Here is a 20,406-nt window from a genome sequence, read left to right on the forward strand (position 1 = left end):
CAATAAAAAACAGTTCATAGCTGTGAGCTTTGCAGCCGGTCCCAAGTAAAAGACTACGAATTCTCTAAAATAAGAAAACGAAAAAGTTTGTATAAGGTTGCAACCTTATAATGTAGAAAAAAGAAAAAAAGTTCGTGTGAGGTTGCAACTTTAAAATGTAGAATTAAAGATGCAGCTAAAAAATCAATCGGAAAAGGTTGTTTTAATATTGAAAAACCCTCTAATTGATCATCTCGACGTCTAGATGTATGAATATGGAAAAAAAAGAAGATTTTGAGTTCTAAAAATAGTACATCTTGCAACACATTATTTAGATCGTCCATTTTCAAGATTTTCATATGTTTATAGATCTACTTGATTTTAACCATTTTTGAAGTTTAAAATTTTATAATTAGATATGAAAGTAGATTTTGAGATAATCCTAATAATTTTTTACACCAAAATTACATGTCATGATAGAATTTGGAGGTGCCCCGGAATTGGATTGTTTAAGGTTGCAACCTTATAGAAACCACCCATAAGAAAAATATAGTTCATAAAAATTAAATTCAGAAACATAAGAAAAGTCCATCGCAAGTCCGCTTTTTCTTTCGACAAAAATACGTCTTGAGAACGTTTATAGCTGTGGACTTTGTAGCCCGAATGTTCAAGGTTCAATGCGAACCTACCCAAGTGAAGACTACTAGTTATTAAAATAAGAAAAATACAAATTCATAAAGTAAAGGAAAAAGTTTATACAAAGTGCCAATTTTATATTGTAGAATTGAGTTGCACCTCAAGGATTCATCGGAAATGGTTGTTTTAATGTTGGTAAACCCTCTTAACTGATAGATATGACAAAAGAAAGATTTATGGGTTAAAAAGATGTGGAAGCAACTTTATCTCTATAAGAACAATGCGTTTCTAGGTATGAAGTGGGAAAAACAGAATGTCATAATTGTAGTTTTGAATAAGGCAACATTTTTACTGAATAAAAGGTGTTAATCTTTTTATATTCCTGACGTCAAGCTATTTTTCCGTAAGACCTCCCCTACAGTATCGTCATCATTGTAGAGTTTAGCCACCAAGTTCGGGATGGATTGGTGTGATTCCCCTACGCCTAGGGCACCGAAATATTGAACCACGAACAAAAAAAAACATAAGAGAAAAACATATTGACTAGTAATTATTGATTGTCAGGCCCCAATTCTAGATTGGAAGGGAGTCTCAAGAATAATACATTTTTAAGATTTTCATGTTTATAGATCGATTTTATTTGAACTACTTTTGAAATTTAAAATTTTTATCATTAGAGATGAAAATAGATTGTCAAGCTACCCTAAAACAATTTTACACCAAAATTACATCTTATGGTTAAAAGGTGCACCTTGCTTTGATGGTTTACGGTTGCAACCTTATGCAAATCACGCCTTAAATTAAATTACTAAATATAGAGAAAGTCTATTGTATGTTTAGTTTTTCTTTTTCTGACAATATATCAAAAATTTGCCAATGAAGAAAAAACAAATAGATCCCTATAAATAACATCAAGAAAATGATTGATAAAGGAGATACATCATGGTCTTGGATTCCAAATTTCAACCCTTCAACAAAATTTCAGCCTCACTTCTTAATCCAAAAAGAAATATCAAAAATAGGTAAATACCATGAGGAAACACATGCATTTACTCCATGAGCCCACAGCAAAGGAAAATGAGAAGGAAGGAGTTAAAGCATACGATAGCATGTCTTACACCAACCCAATCAAGCAAACTGCGTAGCCCCCTCAAAACCAATATAAACCATATTTAATAGTACAATCAAGCCGAATAATCTACAAAGCTCTAAATTACAGCTTCGTTCTATACAGCCTGAGGCTACAGCCATTTTATTACTCTTCCAACTCCAAAAAATATATATATATATTGAAAAGGGTGTAAGATAGCCCATGTGATCCACATGTGGGCAAAATAAGAAAATTGAAATATGAAAGCACCAACTTCTGTATGAAAACTTTTACGGCCGTAAAGTCCATCCACGCTCTGCAAGTGCCTGACGAACCCGGCTGGCAGCTTCGGCAGTGTCATTGAGGGGAGGATAGCTCCAGCTCTCAGATATCTGCGAATAAAAAAGTTCATGAAATCACAAAGTTATCAGCACTTGGTCTTGAAAAACCTCTCTCTCTCTCTCTCTCTCTCACACACACACACAAATATACCCCAACCAGACTCCTTGCCCACTCAGAGTACCACGTTCAGACTCACTCCAATTTAGACTCTTCATCTCCTCTCTCTGCCTCAGTCAGACTATCCCTCAATCTTTACCAATGTCCTTTTTTTTTCTTTTTTCTTTTTTTGGATATGCCAACGGCAATAGTGCACAGGAATGGAAAGCATGATATCACATTGTGGCTCCGCTACACTCACCACCCAGCCATCAGGTCCATTCCTCCCTCTTTACCGTGATCCCTCCCTCTCACCATCCAAAGTAGACTCTCTCGTCCTCTCTCTCTCTCTATCCCAATCAGACTCTATTTCCCTCACCCTCTCCACCCCAACCAGGCTCTCTCTCTCCAACTTTGCCAAGATGTGAGGGATATGCTAATTACTCACATCTTCATTGCCAGTGAATGGACGAACAACACCTCTCTCCTGCAATGTCTTATGGAAGGCTGAGAACTTCCATGTGCATCGCTCAGCTCCAGTTACATATACAGGCTTCCTGGCAAATTCAACAATTCACCAAGAGAGATATTATTAATATCTATACTACCAAGGAAGAAAAAACAGGAACAGGAATGTGAAATTTACCATTTACAGCATGACACCTTTTTCTTTCCATATTTCCTAAAATCTCTTCCCATTAAAAGAGCAAGTAATTTTAGAATTCCTAAATCATCCTATCATCACATCCTATTTTCAATATCTATCTCTAAGCACATTCAAATAATATATGTCTAACTCCAAGTCCTAGATTCTCTCAAAATGTACAGAAGGTGGAATCCCATCTCATGTCCTTCCTAAAGTGTCAATCTCTTATTATAAATTTCTATTAATTATTCCTAAGACAAAGAACATTCATAATTTAAATCTTAAAAAACATTTGTTGAAAAAAAAAAGAAAAGAAAAAGCGGACAGCTTCTTTGTGTTTTTAGGACAAGCTCTAAGAGTTTGAAACCTTGAGCTCCCTCACCCAATCTGTTATGTCTACACCAAGCCAAAACCCAAGAGATCTTTTTGAGAGAAAAATTGACAATGTCACGAATAGGAACTTTTTTAGTTGAAAAATCCAGTTGTTTAAGCATGGTATAAATCCTTTTAAAATAAATGATAAATGATAAATATATGAAAAAAAAAATTATAAAATAAGATACGATGGGCCTCCTTTACTAAAATTCCAAATATCTTATTTTAAATTGCCATTAATTATTTTATAATAAAGAATACAATTTAAATTACTTAAAGCACTCTATACATTAGATGCTATAAATAGGACATTTTTAAGAATAATTAAAAACAACTTTTTATTATGGCACACATTAAGTAAAAATTAAGTGAAATTTTGTGATAAAAAATTGGAATATTTGATAGATTTGGGGATTCATGCAATACAAGTGCCATTAGCTAGTTGTTCCAAACTAAATATCATACCCAGTGCTACAAGCCTCACTAAGCATACTAATTGAATCTGCAGTTATGACAAAAGCATCAGCCCAAGCTAGGTGACCCATGTGGGGATTTGGACCTGAAATTATAGAGAGAGAAAATGTCATGACAAGACCTGGACTCAAATCTCACTTCTTGTTTGCTTCATTAGAGCCCACATCAATTGAGATTACCTTCACCATCCCATATGTATACCTTGGGATGACTATTAAATTCTTTGCGAATTATGTTGGAAACCTGCGATGTGACATATATAAGGACCCTGGCCCAGAATTGAAATGAGCAAGAAAGAAGATCGACATGAACAAATGAGACAAAAAAGAAGGGGAAAGTGAAATTTCTGTGATTCAATGTCACCTTAAGAGGAGTCCTCCTTGAGAAAGATATTCTCAAGCATCCACAGGTTGCAAGGACCTTGTGTAGTGAACCTGCCAACTGTTTGGCCAAGTCAGCACCATATCGACAGTGACCTGTGAAAAAAAGAAATTCGTTTTTTATCAAAATGGCATTGCATTAAATTTCTATAAAACAATAATTGCATTATCAATGTTGGCCCACACGAGTTCTGAGAATGTATAGGCGGCTAGGGTTTTAGGAGTTAGATTCGATGGGCGAGGTCGCTTGATAAGTCAATAGTTGGTGGGGAATGAATTCAAAGTGTTAAGGATGATGTCTTGAATGCAGATTTGGGTTTAAACTGGAGGGAATTTAGCAGGTCACCAAAGCAATTGATAAAGAAAGATATTGCACGCTAAGGATGTACAAAAGGTCAGGGATTGGGTTTGGGTGATTCAAGTAGGGAATAGGGGTGAGTTTTGAAAAAATAGATCTGGTAGGAAATAAGCAGGGTGGCAAGATTTATGTGATGAAATGTTGATAGAAGAAACCCTAAGGTTGGGTTGTCGAGGTTGAGAGGCCTAAGTTGATGGTGGAATTGAGTGGAGATGAGATGGGATCAGCTACAGTTTGGAAGTGATGGCTGTGACTTCAGATGGGTGATGAGAAAATCGTGAGGGTGAGAGGGAGCTGGGACAAGAGAAAATGGGTGGATGAAGAAAGAGAAGAAAGGAAAGTGTCCCTTGAAGAAGGAGATGGAGAGCGTCAATGAAGATGGCGGAGATGGAGAGCCCTATTTTGTGGAAGGTATCACACCAAACCAAACTTTGGAGATGGGCATCATGCAACAGAGGGGCTTACAGGAATCAAACATCTAGAGAAGATGGAAACGCTTCTACAAAGATAGCCTAACACAATTCCAACGTATGTTATTTGTCAAGCTTAATTGCCTGGCCTATGGCACCTCTACTTATGATAGTCAGCCACTAATATTGCTTCACTTGGAGTCTAAACAAGCTCTAAACTTTCTTGCAGTATTAACTCTTCCAAACTTGAGAAATAAGAAATTGGACACTTCAAAATTAGAAAACTAGTACCTTTTACACAACATAGAAAGTATTACTTAATTGAAGGAATGATACTTCCCTCTGCAGCACAAGCAGATGAAGTTTGGAAAGTCGCTCTTCTATAAACAAGGCAAAAAGACTGCAGACGAATATTCCAAGGAGTTTTATGACCTCACCAACCACTATTGCCTAGCCAAGACCAACACACAGCAAGTCTCAAGATATAAGTCAGACTCGTGCTAGAGATTTATTCAGATGGTGACTGTAACTGGTTTTGATCATTTACGAGGCTTATCAGATGGCCTTAAGGATTGATGAGCATCTCGCTACTCAATGATCCATATCCCAGTCCAATCACTTAATAAAGAATAGAGACCTTTGCAAATTCAGCCCTGTCAATACTTAAAGACATGACACTAAGGGCAAAGGCCTTCCAGGTGATCCCTCAAGGGGTCACGCCCCACATAATGAACTTAAGGGTCAAGTGTGGGACCCACCTTTGATTCGAGTTTTGGTGTGCCACCTCATCATGGTGGCTTGTGGTCTGTCCTAGTCATTTCTCTCCACCTTAAAGGAACTCATCAAATTGTATGAAATAAGCTTTTTGTCCCTGCTTGCTTAAGTCAGCCTTTCACTTCAACAAGGAATTTATGTTGGTTAACTTAAGTATCTTTAGCTTCTGACACTGGTCAGAGCATTGTCGTTGGCTTTTGGGATTGACCAAAGCCTTTATCAGGAAATCATGACACGCATCATGATCTAGCCAGGCTTCATGTCAGTATCTTCGCACTCTTTCATTGTCATTAAAGCGATTAAATTGTGTATTGCTTGAAAATAGCATGTATTGGCTTTGCCATCGTGCTTCACTTTATGATCATACAGCCAAGGTCTCCCTGACAGGATGTGAAGTTGCGAACCATGGCTATACACCACACATCACACCATGCTTGACGAGTACAGTTCTCCCCAGAGAAAAAGTGATAGGCAACCAAGATGTCACAGGTATGGTCCCCTTACAAGCAACCTTCATGGTTGTGGTGACTCTCAATCTTCAAATTTAATTTGTGAACCAGCTCTGTGAGACAATGTATATGAAGCTTCCCCCATCAAAGATGAGATTACATACTAACACATCTATCTTTGATGCTCATGTTTGGAAAACAATGCTTCACCAATCCTCTGGCTACCTTTCTGAATGAAAAGGTTAAAGTACAAGGACTTCACTTTCCATTGGTACAACGATTGCTTTTTCTAGGGGTTATTAATCTTTAACATTGTTGTCCTTGACTTTTAAGGTGCCCTTTACCAAGTTTAAGACCTTGGTTGGCCATTGTTAGCCAAAATGGTCACGACCCTCACACCTGAAACACTGATTGGAGGGGTTGCTGCCCTTCCGTTAGGTCACTTTGCCTTCTCTTAGTATCATGGCCCTCATATGAGAATTGTGCTTTAATGTGGGTGGGAATGAAGTTGAATTAAGGAGTCCATCGAAACTTGCTAAGAATCACCTCCGGAAGGCAGTGGCTGAGGATGCTTCGATGCATTCATTAATGGTTCTTGCTTTCATTGTGGAAGAGTAGCCTTTCGAACATCATTTGCTCAAGCAGCAGGTGTAAATATCATTTCTTGAAGTCAATGGCACTTCTTTATAGAGGGACTAGTTTCCTATTATATATTTTTGGAAGACTTAGGACTTTAAGAGGGCGATTGATTTTTGGAAGAGGCGGTTTTGGAAACCGCCGCATCCTAAAACCGTAGCACTTCCCTGTTTGAAAACGGGGAGTGCTACACATTTTTTTAGTGTTGCACATTTTTTAGGAGCTGTGGTAACCAGCGGCACCCAAAAGGATATTGTAAAGCGGAAGACACGGCTTCCGTGAGGGACCATGGAAGCAGCGAGTTCCACTTCCATGGAAATGTGCTTCCACAGATACATCTTCCCAGATTCAGACACACCATAAGAAAGTCTAGAGCTGCGTATACTCCAAGAGATGCAATATTATGAGGTCTCAGCCATTATGAACAAAGGTGCAAGGTCATTTGTCAAGCAATCAAGTTTAAGAGATAATATTTGATTTAAGTTTGGTGTGAAACCGTAGGAGTGGTTCCTTTCTCTAGAGGTGTGATTCCCCTTGGCAATTTTTGTGAAGTGACGCAACAAAACCTAGATTTTGCTTTGGGTAATGTCATCCAAATCTCAGTTCTCCATCTCCTTCATCTTACATCCATGCCCCATCTACTCTTCTTCCAACAAGTTAAGCCTTTTCTCTCATCTGTTTCTTATGTAAAATCCACACCTCACACATATTTTGAACCTTGAACCCCGCACCGACCTCTTGACCCCAACATAAGCTCATACCATATTTAATTAAATCATCATCTACCCACCATCATCCCTTAACCTAGTCAACCCCAGTCAACCCCAACCAATATACCCAAGTTCGAGCCTAGCACCCATCTCCATCTCAAACTCTAGGGCTGCTAATATCTAAGACAACCCCATAACCTAGCATACCTGCTAATTTCCAGCAAGATTTAATTCCTATTTTTTTGTTACCCAAGTTCGAGCCTAGCACCTATCTCCATCCCAAATCTAGGACTGCTAATATCTATGACAACCCCATAACCTAGCATACCTGCTAATTTCCAGCAAAATTTAATTCCTTTTTTTTTGTTAATTGTAAAGCAAGATTTACTTCCATTAAGCCCACCGAATAAAACCTAATTTTCACCCTAAACCGAACTTCAATTATTAATTCATCCTCAACCTCAACCTCAACCTCAAACAAATTTCCAAAAACCTTTTTGTCCAACTATTATCTGCTACTCTGCTAAATTCTAACCATTGTTTCAAAAAACTGCTCGCCCAGTGCCTAGGCAGCCGCCTAGGAGCCCAAGATGCCATTAGCCCACCTCGCCTAGGCCTGGGCTGGCCTTCCTAAGCAGGTGCCTAGGAACTTCTATAAAAATGGCGGAAATAAGTTTTTATTCATTTATTTATTTTGGGTCATTTTGAGTCATTAAAAGGGGTATTCTAACCCCCCAAAGCAAAAAAAAAAAAACTCTTCCTATGCCCTAGAAACACCCAAAGTTGATGGATTTTGCAACTTTTTTTAAAGAAAGAATTTTGAGAAATTCATAGAATCATCCAGAACCTTACCGTATCTTATTGCAATCAATTTTAGGGTCCAAATGATGTTCTTAAAAGACTTTTGGGGTTGATTTTGAGCTTCTTAGACGACTGAAAATTGAGGATAAAACATCAAAAACATTGAATAATTAAAGGTCTCCACTTTCTTTTCATTTGTACAGCATCTTTTGTAGAAGATCAATTCGTATTGGTCATTTGGTCTCAAGGAAGTAAAATTTTAGTGATTTGAACATATTTCAACATTCACACACATAAATTTGTATAAAAAAATTAGTTACAATACATATAAATATACATACTTAACACATATATAACATATACATGCGTTTGATCAGCACATATAAGCATAATGTGAATATCACACACCTTTGGGTGCTGAAGGTTTTGGGCAACCGCCTAGGCATTGGCACCATAAAGCCCCACGGCACCTAGGGACTGCCAAGTGTTCTTTTAACCTTGATTCCGACAAGAATCCCACACTCCCACCCAAAAGATATTGTGAGAAATACCAACCTTAACATTGTAAACTCTAATCACTACAGCTCAAATGCCATTTACCTCCTACCACAATAAGCAAAGTATCTAGATTGCAAACCTTTTGTATCTCCGCCTCCCTTCTCTGCCACTCCATCCAACCAGTTCACAATAATAAAAACAAACCATAAAGTTAAGCGTTGACATTCAACATGTAAATATGTGTTGTCGAAGTGAAGACAACGCCATTTAACAGTCCAATGCCAACCCTTGCTTTATATGAATATTCTTTCCTAAACTGGAAAAATCTTCATGCCAACATTCGCTTTGTCGTATTCCACTTATACTTGGACATGTAGCACTACAAAACTTTTATTGAGTAAATGAATCATCATCATCATAGCCTTTTCCCAATTAATTGGGGTCGGCTACATGAGTCTTGGTCCGCCATTCTGCTCTATTAAAAACCATACCCTCAGTGAGACCATAAGTCCTCATATCTTCTCAGACTACTTCGAACCATGTCTTTTTGACCTACCCCCTGTCCTTTTCAATCCTTCCACTTGAACTAACTCGTACCTCCTAACAGGTGTTGTACTTGGTCAGCACCACACATAGCCAGCCCACCTAAGTCTATTATCTCTCATCTTATCGCCTATTGGTGCCACACCTAAATTCTCCTGAATGGATTCATTTCGAATCCTATCCCTTCTTGTCATGCCACTCATCCATTTCAACATAACTCATTCTATGAGTATATTATTTTTCGTCCGTCCAACATTCCGCCTCATAGAGCAAAGTTGGTCTCACAACTGTCTTATAGAACTTGCCCTTCAGTTTCATTGGTATGCGGCGATCACATAAAATTCCAGTTGCACACCTCCACTTTGCTCACCCAGCTCTAATTTTATATGCGGCATCTTCCTCAATTTTGTATTCATTTATTGAGTAAATGAATGTCAAGCTAAAATATCAGGCAGATCTGAAGCCCAACTTAGGTTTAGTGAGAATATGGGACCAACAATGTATAACATTGAATCTCCTAATGCATAGTTAGATTCCAAGTGAACTCATTTTCTTTTTTATTGACAAATACAAATGAGCTCAATTCAATCAACAAATGACTAGAATACTTTTGAGACCAAATTAATACATTAGCTTCAATGACATAAATGATAAAAGACATCAATGAGCAGAAACTACTCAATAATTTGACATCCTATTTATTAAAGAGCAAAAGCAGAATAAGAACTGTGGGCAAACCTTCTTTGAATAAAGGCTTCTATAACTAACTAAAATATCACGTACATGACTGGAAACATAGATGTGTACATCAAAGTTTTCATTTTCTTTGGACATTATCAAAGGTTTCGATATTAAGTTAATCCTTATTCAGGTGAATACTTGATGCCGGTCATGTAAGACATGTTAGACAAATCACGATGTCATATACATGAGCCTAATATTACAACAATATCTTACTTGTGGGTCCTCCAATATTCACCACGAGTAAGGGCTTCGGGAGGGGAGCTAACTCATCATGCCATTCACTAGCAGCGATACGTAGCATACTCGAATCTGCCTTGTGTAGAGCACCCACTGTAAGGACCTACCATACCAAATTTGTGATCCGAAAAGCATATGGGCCTTAATAAATAAAATAAATCATGACTAAATGTTAATAGCAGAGAACATATAAGATGCATATCCTCTTTGCAAAACATACCACATGCCCATCAGGAGGTTCACGTGGAGTAATCCAACGTCGCAGAAAGCGAGGGATTTCTTGCTGTCCTGATGGAGTTAGAGCATAATAATCATGACGAGGGGTGACCACCAGGTCAAATCTATTTAGCTTAGTCCTTGGATGCTGAATCTGAAAACACACCACAAAAGGCAGTTTAAACAACAAAAATGCAGATGCTGAGATAAATGACAACAAAAAATAATACAAAAATATCCTATAGTATATAAATTCATATTGAGGCATCTATATCTGAATGCAACAAAACCATTAATGCCCATTTACACTATATCTCACAAATATTCCACTAGTCAAACATCCAGAAAGAGTCGAATAAATCTGATTGCTCTCCAAGAACTAGGGTGCGGCTTCAGTTATCAACAGAACACAAGGTTTTTCAATGCAAGATTTTCACATATTTGTCATTTTAATCCAAAAAAAGTGAAAGTTAGGTTCATCTCCATGTTAGGGGCTCTAGCACCATGGATGGCTAAACTACTATGATAAAACTGAGGAACATATTAAATTTCAAGAAAACAACAACCTAAAAAAACATTGCTAGACACAATAACTCACCAATTTCATGCCGTTGGCATAACACATAACTCATCTCAACCAACATTATTTTCTTTCATAAGCCAGTTTAACACAACAATCGGATAGTAGAAAAATTATATTCAGGACAATACCTGGACTACAAATACATTTTGGGGAGCTAATCTTTTAATTGAACTCGCTAAAGAAATGGTATCCCGACCAGAAGCAACCACTAACAAGGGGCCTTCTCTGCTAACCAAAAAAATAAAATAGTTTAGTACAAGCCACTTCAAGCTACATGTCAGGTAAAAATCATCAGTTATTGGTTCAAGTATCAATAATATTAAGGAAAATGCATTTTTGAATCACCAAAACATCAAAAGATAATCTTACTTTTCAAAAGTATCGCATGCCATCATTGCAATCTGTTTTGCATCTGCTTCTAAAACAGATGGCAAACCTGCAACCCCACCATTTTCAGCAGGTAGAGGAAACAACTTCTTCCCTGAATATGAAGAAAGAAATGCTGAATTGCCACATATCTGCCTCAGGATTAAGTATAGTTTTTTGTGCATGGAAACAGGAAGCCAACTCAGCCACTCATTGAGGCCTCCTCTTGGTCTAGTAACACGCTGCATAGCCCATGAAGAATGAAAAAATTATTTTAAATTTTTAGAACATAATTAAATGCATACAAGAAATAGTATTTCTATGCATTCGATTTCTTTTATTTACAACATACATTCTGTAGCACAGAGTCAACTTCAATTTTATTAGTTATAGCATGGACAACTAGTCATGAGGTCATATGTTTCTGTGCCAACAAGGTTGGTGAATGCAAGGCACAACCAGTGACAGCAACCTTTACATTAGAACAATGAATAAAATGGTTACTAGAAAGGAATGTTGACATTCACAAACTCAAGCCAAACAAGAAAAAACAAAGAATCAGACTCTATAAAAATTCAAGCAGAACTACCTGAACAAGGAAAAAAAGAAAAATTACTGGAAGAAACAGACTCCATAAAAATCCAAGTAAAACTAACAAAAAATACATGAACCCAAACACAACCCAGTTTATAATTAACCGGAATATAATATATGTATGTTCCACAAATTAATCAAACTTGACAAAAACGAACCACTTAAGAGTCACTTGCGGTACATATGGTGAAAAGTTCATCCAGGCCAAATCCAGTTGATGGCATGACTCATTTACTAAAACACACAAAAGTACTGTTCTTATTTTTGCTTTGAAAGGAGCGGGTGGTATGGTGTTCACGTTTACTGAAGGGATTCGAGAGAACCAGATATAGAGTGGAATGCTTCCATGCGTAGGTGTTCATAAGCGATTGTATAAGTGGGATAGCATGGGGCAGTTGTCTATCAGGTCCTTCTAGAGCACTAAATAAGAGGGTATACCAACATTATTCATACTTCAGTTTCTATGGAAAGCGACAATAGAAAAGGTCCTCCTGGGAGATTGGGAAAACACAGAGAAATCAAGGCCTCAAATTCCAAAAACTTTGTTTCATGTGGAGGGAGGTAGGAAAAAGAATAAACCACATTTTGTAGCATTTCTCGCAACAATAATTTCTAGACCTCTTTGAGACATGTGATGGCTAATCATTAGTTGGCAGCAATTATTATGAGTTGCTAGCCATCCTCATGATTCCCCCAAAGGAATTGATAACTTTGGAAGATTTATCTTTGAATGTGCAAGGGTATTTTGAATGAGAGAAACAAAAGAATTTCAATGGCAGATAAATGAGCAGCACAAGTTAGACAAGTGAGATAGGGGCTCTGTGATCTTCCTTAAGGAGTTTCATGGGATTAAAAATCATGAACTAGTTCATGAATGCAATAGGATAACACTTGGTGAGAATCCAAGTCCCAAACCCAAAGTTCAATAAGGCAAGAAGTCGTAGAGCAGCTTGAAGCTTAACTCTGACGCCAAGTACATGGAAAAACTTTGCTGTTTGAATCAATATTTCAATGCCCATCAAAGATTTCCATCATAAATTAACAGTGGCAATTTATTTTCAGGAGGCAACCAGGATGATGATATAGGCAAATGTTAGATGATTCACTTACTTTCACGAACTAAATAGACAATGGCAATTCAAGGTTTAGAAGGGCCAGTTATTTGCTCAAACTAAATTGTTATTGGCAATTCACGAAGTGTAGATGGTCGAGAAGCGTTTTAGAGACTAGCGAAACCACCCACACAGAATTTCCATAATTCATTTATCGTTTTGTCCCATACACAGAAAGCATATAGTTCGTTGCCAAGTAACAAGAAGCAGGTCCAACCAACAACCATATAAACCACATAATGTAATAATTCTTTCAGTTCATGCAGCAAACAAACCAAATATCACAGGGCTTCTAAAAGCCTCACAACAAAATACCCATAGAGAGAGAGAGAATTCAGACAAAGAGGGAGGGAGAGAGAAGGAGGGAGGGAGGTGCAGTCATGCCAATAAAATGAACTCCATGATTTGCCTACTCTCAAGTTGCAAATTTGATGCACTCAACACATGAATAGGAAACAAAGATCCCCCAAAATTTTAAGAGCAAACCATCAAAAACTCAGTAAGAAGAACTGAGGTAAAAAACAAACAGAACAACGAAATTGAATAAGATCTTACATATAAAGATTGTTTATCAGAGAGCCCTAGCGCTCTAACCAACCCAATGCTCTGATTCTCAGCACCAGAAAATCCATTACCAATAATTACAGCTCTCTTCACCACATTGAAAACTCCTGCTTCAAAAATCTCAGGCATTCCTATCGTTCCACTAGGAGGCTCTGGGAGCTTAATCGCCCTCATAATTTCACGAACCCTAATCCAACTTGATTCAGAAAAAACCCTAATTTTCAACCAGATCAATACGCCTCTAAACAACCCGACCAAATCTAAAAAGCTTTGGTTTTTCCATTTATTTCTGATAAATTAGGAAGAACTGGCTGAAAAATATGGTGGGAAATATAAAGGGTTGGTGTTTTAATACGAGTTTACAAGCTAGGGTTTTCTATTTTGCAGAGTTTATCACGAAAGGAGAAGATTTAGAGTTTATCACGAAAGAGATTGCAGAAGACTGGCGTCTTCCAATTGAGAGAGAGAGAGAGAGAGGGGGGAAGCCTTCGGTTTAGAGAGAGAGGACGTCCTTTTAGAGAGAGAGAGAGAGAGAGAGGAAGCTTTCCTTTTGGAGAGAGTTAAGTGGCGGCAATTCAAAAGATTTTGTACCCGCGGGATCATAACGCCTAATTACTCCCGTGATCATAAGGGTGTATACCGTCCATGAATAATTTAGACGGTTACCAAGAGAGTAACTGACGTAATTTCATTTGATGAAATATGTGATCAACGGTAATCACTTGTGATCCATATAGCTGCATGAAATATGTGGCGCTCAAGAAGATTGTATTAAATCATGGAAATGGACAAAATATTAATTTTTGAGTAAGGTTTGTATAAAGTGCCCACGGTATATTATACATAAATTTTACCCGCAAGATGTAATTTTAGTGTCAGAAACCTTACAATAGTTGTTCAACCCTAATCACAAATTTTAAAATTTTAAAAATTGTACACATCAAGCAAACAAATCTTGAAAGTTTTGAAAATACAAACTCCACTTAACGTCTTTTTTTCATTATATCCATGTATCGGCGTTGAGATGATCAATAGGAAAGTTTTCCAACTTCAATTTGCTTTTTATTATCTTTGAGGTGCACCTTACTTCTACGATACAAGGTTAGAACCTCATATAATTTTTTTCAGTTCAATTGTAGGATTGAAATTTAATCACTTTAAAGCCGTAGCCTAATGCCTTATAAAATATTAATTCATTAATCTATAAGGTATTTTGATAAACTTATCTTAATTGATCAACTCTATTGTGAATACATTTATCATGTGCTCGTCTGGATGGAAGTGTACTTACATTTATCATGTGCTGGTGTGGAAGGAATTGTACTCCTAGAGGTGTAGTCTATGTTGCAGCTGTGTATGGCATAAGATACACAACGATCTCATCCACCGTCCTTTCTCAATGAAAGATGGTGGAGATCAACCATACGTTCCAACTAGCGTTGATCCTGGCACGATAAATCTTCACCTTCCATTATTGAGGATCACGGTAGATGCCTAAGCTGTGACCACGGCTGCTACATAGCCCAGGCTCTCCACGAATCCAAAGGGCTTGATCTATGCCATTCTAAGCTGCCATTAAGCTGATTTCGGCTAGAAAACAAAGACCTATGATGAGGTCTATGACTCTATTCTCATCAAATCTTCATTGATTTACTATTTTTGAAAATGGCTTGGGCTTTGATGATATTATTGTCGAGCTCTATGGTGAGATCTCTCACTCCATTTTCACCAAAAGATAGGATCCAAATCCTTTACTGACGTACCACTTTACTTACTCAAAAAAACAAAGACCCATCTCTCTCTTTAACAGAGTTCGACTAAAAAGCAAAGATTCAGTCTCTATCTCTCTCTCTCGATGGAAAAAGATCGTTCTGTTTCTTTAGGAATCAGGATCTCTCTTTCTTAAATGGCATTGCATTACCCAGAAGGAGTCTTTCAATGTGGGGACTAATCTTAGCCTCTTCTACTAAGCTTTATAGCAGTATTGAAAATCTCATACGAGCCAACTCGGACTCGTAGTATTCTTGTGTTGGGCAGTCTAACTCAGGGATCTTAAAAAAAAATTCAAAAAGTTTTATAAAAAATCCCAAAAATTTTATTTATACTATATATTTTTATGTTTTCTATCACTTTGGTAAAGATTGAAAAGTCTTTTAGCCATGACAAAGATTGAAAAGTGTTTTAGCCGTAAATACTTATTTTTACATTTCACTTTTGTTTTGGATTATTTGTAAAATACCTTCTCTCCCATCAAAAATAATTTTTTCAAAATCCATTTTTTCACTACTTTTTCAACTTCATGTTAGATATGTTTTGTTTAATTTTACTTTAAATATATATTTTTGTTTAATTTTACTTTAAAATTTTTTTTTTTTTTTTAACACGTTTTAGCTTGACATGTCCCGGCCCAACTTGTACCCAGTAACTCAGACTAGGCCCAAGATGGTCGGCGTAGCCATGGGCCGAGTCCGGTCGCCGAGTCGTGATTTTGTACACTTCACACAGTTATTGTAGAAGACCTAGCATTATCGGTTCTTTCAACCCAAGTATAGTATATCGTCGCAAACGTGGAGATCAAGGTAGAATCATGTCTTTAAAACTTCTTTACTCATCCTTGGCATCTTCCTTGAATGCTCAAATCTTATTCTATTCTTTCGAGATTATCACTTAGGGCAATGTTCAGTGCATGCAAAAATATTTTTCAAAAAATGTTTTTACGTTAAAAATTCTATTACCTGGTTAGGTGTGAGAATATTCTCACGCAAATTAGCTCGTGTGAAAAGATACATTAGGACCAATTAACGTGAAAATATTCTCACAACCAACCACAAAAAAGAATTCTTTCAAGTGAAAATATATTTCGGAAAATATTTCACGCGAAACAAATGTGCCTTTTAGTTAAAGGCTGCAGTTGGCATAGGGTGCAGTTGGCATACGGATGCTCCACAGCTGTAGAGGTAAGGTGCACCTTCAAATTTTATCACGGTATACAATTTTGATATAAAATGTTCTTAGGATTATCTCAAAATCTATTTTTATATCTAATTATAAAATTTAAAATTTAAAATATGGTTAAAATCAAGTAGATCTATAAACATATGAAAATATTGAAAATGGACGGTATAGATAATATGCTGTAAAATGCACTATTTCTGAAACTTAATATCCTTTTATTTTTTATGGTCATAAATCTCGATGTCAAGATGATCAATCAAAGGGTTTTTCAACATTAAAACTACATTTTCCAATGGATTTTTGAGGTGCATCCGTAGTTCTACATTATAAGGTTGCATCCTTATATAAACTTTTTCCTTAGCTAAACTTTAAAAAGTATGGAAAATCAAACTACAGATGATGTGCCCTTTAGTGAAACTTTAAAAAGTATGGAAGGAAATCAAACTATAGAGGATGTGCAGCAAATGAAATTGTGAAATTTAAACTTGTATCCTTCTTCTTCTTCTTTTTCTTTTTCTTTTCCTTTTTTCTTTTTTTTTGGGTGAATCTCTTTGCTTAATGATTAATTGGATGGTGCAGGACATTTTTTAACGGACAAATTCCAACAAATTTATCAAACAGTTAATTGTAATATTATATTTTAAAACCTGGCTCCAATATTCAAATTTTTAAAAGAAGGGGTTATTTTCTTACTTATTTGATCTTATTGTCTGATAATTTCTTTCCCAACATGCAATTCAAAATCCAAAATAAAAAAACCGGGAAACTCGATATGGTACCAGCACCTATCCTGAAATATTAAAGAATTTGAAGCCGGTGTTGACCAAAACAAAAGGGAAATTTGATAGGCAACATCAATGCCTTCCATGATTATTAAGGAAAGGCTATGTTCAATACCTATTCTGAACTATTAAGGAAATTCTAAATGACCATTAAGCCCCCAAGAAATAACAATGTATGAAAACCAACATGAAAAGAATTAAGAAAGTATTAGTCTGTAAAAGAATAAATCATAGCCATATTCCAAAGTTGCTTCCAATTTTCAGAAGTTACTTGTTCGATGGGGTGATATCCAAAATCACATCCATAAGGAAATCTTTGAGATTGATATTGATATGGATGAATTTTCATGTTTATTGGCATTCGTATTTTGTGGGATGTGAAATCTCTTTTGTTAAAAAACTAAATTATGCAGGATATATTTCCTAATGAAATAAGGATTTTTATTTGTTATGGGATTCACAACTTTTTATATATAAATGAGAAAATAAAGAAATATGCGTGCTCCCATTTGGGTCACTTAGGCAAGGATTTTTATTTGTTATGGGATTCACAACTTTTTATACATAAATGAGAAAATAAAGAAAGGTGGACTTCTAGAGATAGGCAAGGTCACCTGCACAGAGAAGGAGGTGTCTCTAAAGGAGACTTTAGATAGAGACATGAGTCTAGTAAAATAAATGGTTTGCCTGTGCTTCGAGTGGAGAGAGGTTTGTTTCTTGTAGATAAGTTGTTTTCATAAAGATTTGGGATGGTATTTTTTTTATATATTAAAAATTAGTTTCTTGTTGCTCTTACATCTCTATCCGATGTGTTTAATAACAATTACCAGAAGTCAGGAGAAGAAAGAGAAGGCAGGTGACGTTGGTCGGGAGAGTGATTTAAAAGGTTGTTCGATTGGTTTTTGTATTAGTAGGGTACCTTTTGTATCCCAAACTCTATGATGTAACCCTTTGGGATGAACCACCAAAAATCATGATGTTTTTTTTTACGTTATTTCTTTCCTGCGGTATTTTTCTTGCTTGTTGCCGATTCTATTTTTTTCCACTCTTTATTTGCAAAAAATCAACCCACACGTTGTAGAGCTTCCTCACACGACATTACTAATCTACTCCATCGCATTTTCAAGCAATTTTTTATATACTAAGCACACCCATCTTGAAGCAAAAAGCCAGGGAGGCAAGGACATATTCGCAATGCTTTGAGCTCCATGTATTATTCTCAACCTACGTTCATTTTTGTGTGCACATATGTTTAAACGATGTTCTAGGCTTTATACATGTAGCAGACATGCATACATACATCTACATAGAGCAAAAATATCTTACACACGCATACATGACAAACGTCTATTCATTTGCAAATTTTCGTGATATTGTAATAAATTAACGTACAGTTTCATGGGTAATATAAAATGACCACTTATCTTTATTACAAGGAAGTCATAATTATTCACACTCACTAAAGGGAGCCCTTGTAAATATAAGAGAGGCATAAAAAAGACCTGCCTTTTTTGTGAAAACTTTGCATGCTAAAGGAAAATATCATTTAAAAGGTCATGATAATTATTAAATCCTTTTTTAAATTCACTCAAGTACCTCATCAATAAATATTCTTAAAACTACTCAAATTGTCCATACCCACAGTTAAGAATCGTGAACAAGTAAGAACATTGTAAGTAATTTAAACCACCTAAAGGCTCGAAGCAATCTCAGCTTGTTGGGTTAGGTCAAATTACTTAAGTACCCATTCTTGTTCAATGCTCTCAACCCTAAGTACATGCAATTTGGGTATTTTTGAAGATATATTTTGACGATATACTTAAGTGAAAAAAAGAAGATAAAAAGTGAGCCCTTAGATATTAATCTAAAACTCGTGTCCCCTTAAGTAATCTTCTTAAAGGATTTGGCCCCTTTAATGATATTTTCCCTCATGTTTGATGAATTCCCTTTTAGTGTGAGCATCAACAACCATTTGCGAAATCTCCACTGTATCCTTTCCTGGTCTCATGGATTGCTATGTCCATATCAAATCTATAGTACGCTAAAGGGAAAAGATACAATATTTTCCAAAAGAAAGGTACTTTTGTATAGGTTTTGTTCAAAGGAATATTCACTTAACCCACTCAACAATCATTGTACATTCATTAGCTTTGCTTTTGAATACAATTTTTTTTAACCAAATGCATTTTTTGTAATTAGAATTGATATTTTTATAAAAAACTAGCAACAATATATCGGTGGTTAGAAAGTAATTAATGTTTAATGTGGGTGACATCACACTCAATGTGGATGACTTTGCACGTCGTTGGGCCAATTGATGTCATTCTCCACTATAGTTAATAAATATTTTTCTTTCTATAAAAAATTTTATACTTCAACCTTGATGATTTGCCTAAAATAGCCCTAGACAAAGAGGCTACAATATTGTAGATTAAGGGTCCTGAGGATCCAAAGAGTAGGTTAAAGAAATACTCCATAAAAAAAAAGAGTATTGCCTAGTAGCACACATTGGTATATTTTCATTTTGTAAGTGGGGAAGTCATGAAACTCACATTAATTTTGTGTAAGGAACAGGGCAGGTAGACAGACCATCCACCATCCGTCCTCGTGAATGTTTGGTGGAGATGAGCAATTATGTCCTACACATTACTATTCACAGGTGTGAAACATATTTTCCCCTCATTATTAAAACACTTGGAATCATAGTTAATACAAGATGCAACAAAAGCAAAAATTCCTTTTCACTCTCTTCCTTATGTCCTACACATTACTATTCACACGTGTGAAGCAGGTTTTCCCCTCATTAAAACACTTGGAATCATTGTTAACCCAAGATGAACAAAAAGCAAAAATTCCTTTTGACTCTCATTCCTGCACGTTACAAGAAACCCAGTAACAACAATACAATCTTGTTTTTCACAGAACAAATTCGATGATATCATTGGCCAGGGGAAGGTGAAGTAATTATTTTAATATTATTTGCTTGAAGTAATTATTATAATATTATTTGGTTTTGTTTCATTCTATATGTTTCCAAGGGGGTTTTGATTCCCCTC

At 36.2% G+C, this 20,406-nt stretch overlaps 1 protein-coding gene across 8 annotated transcripts; it reads right to left on the reverse strand.

Moving 5' to 3' along the window:
* Positions 1-1,693: 1,693 nt before the first annotated feature.
* Positions 1,694-14,172, reverse strand: ELM1 (fission ELM1-like protein (DUF1022)). Of its 8 annotated transcripts, none has more exons than XM_006851416.4 (10): positions 13,605-14,172; positions 11,347-11,585; positions 11,106-11,202; positions 10,399-10,548; positions 10,155-10,281; positions 4,002-4,114; positions 3,818-3,881; positions 3,630-3,723; positions 2,592-2,700; positions 1,694-2,097 (listed from the first exon to the last, which is right to left on the reverse strand). In XM_006851416.4, exons 1-10 carry the CDS (start codon positions 13,785-13,787, stop codon positions 1,996-1,998), a joined length of 1,278 nt encoding a protein of 425 aa, XP_006851479.1. In that variant the 5' UTR covers positions 13,788-14,172; the 3' UTR covers positions 1,694-1,995. The 8 variants fall into 8 exon arrangements, 5 of the variants coding, with proteins under 5 accessions (XP_006851479.1, XP_011625954.1, XP_088708159.1 ...); XM_011627652.3 differs by having other exon boundaries at positions 11,106-11,205; positions 13,605-14,171; XR_016044531.1 differs by lacking the exon at positions 10,155-10,281 and having other exon boundaries at positions 13,605-14,170.
* Positions 14,173-20,406: the final 6,234 nt, after the last annotated feature.

The sequence above is a fragment of the Amborella trichopoda genome, chromosome 11, assembly GCF_054954075.1.
Source record: "Amborella trichopoda isolate Santa Cruz 75 chromosome 11, AtrichopodaSantaCruz75HAP2 v2.0, whole genome shotgun sequence".
NCBI classification, from domain to species: domain Eukaryota; kingdom Viridiplantae; phylum Streptophyta; class Magnoliopsida; order Amborellales; family Amborellaceae; genus Amborella; species Amborella trichopoda.

Excerpts from the sequence above, each read along its gene's own strand:
- ELM1 (XM_011627652.3), bottom strand. The coding sequence starts at position 13,787 with ATGAGGGCGATTAAGCTCCCAGAGCCTCCTAGTGGAACGATAGGAATG. Across the intron at positions 3,724-3,817 it reads ATACATATGGGATGGTGAAG|GTCCAAATCCCCACATGGGT; the intron begins GTAATCTCAATT and ends CTATAATTTCAG. Across the intron at positions 2,701-3,629 it reads AGTGAGGCTTGTAGCACTGG|GAAGCCTGTATATGTAACTG; the intron begins GTATGATATTTA and ends TGAATTTGCCAG.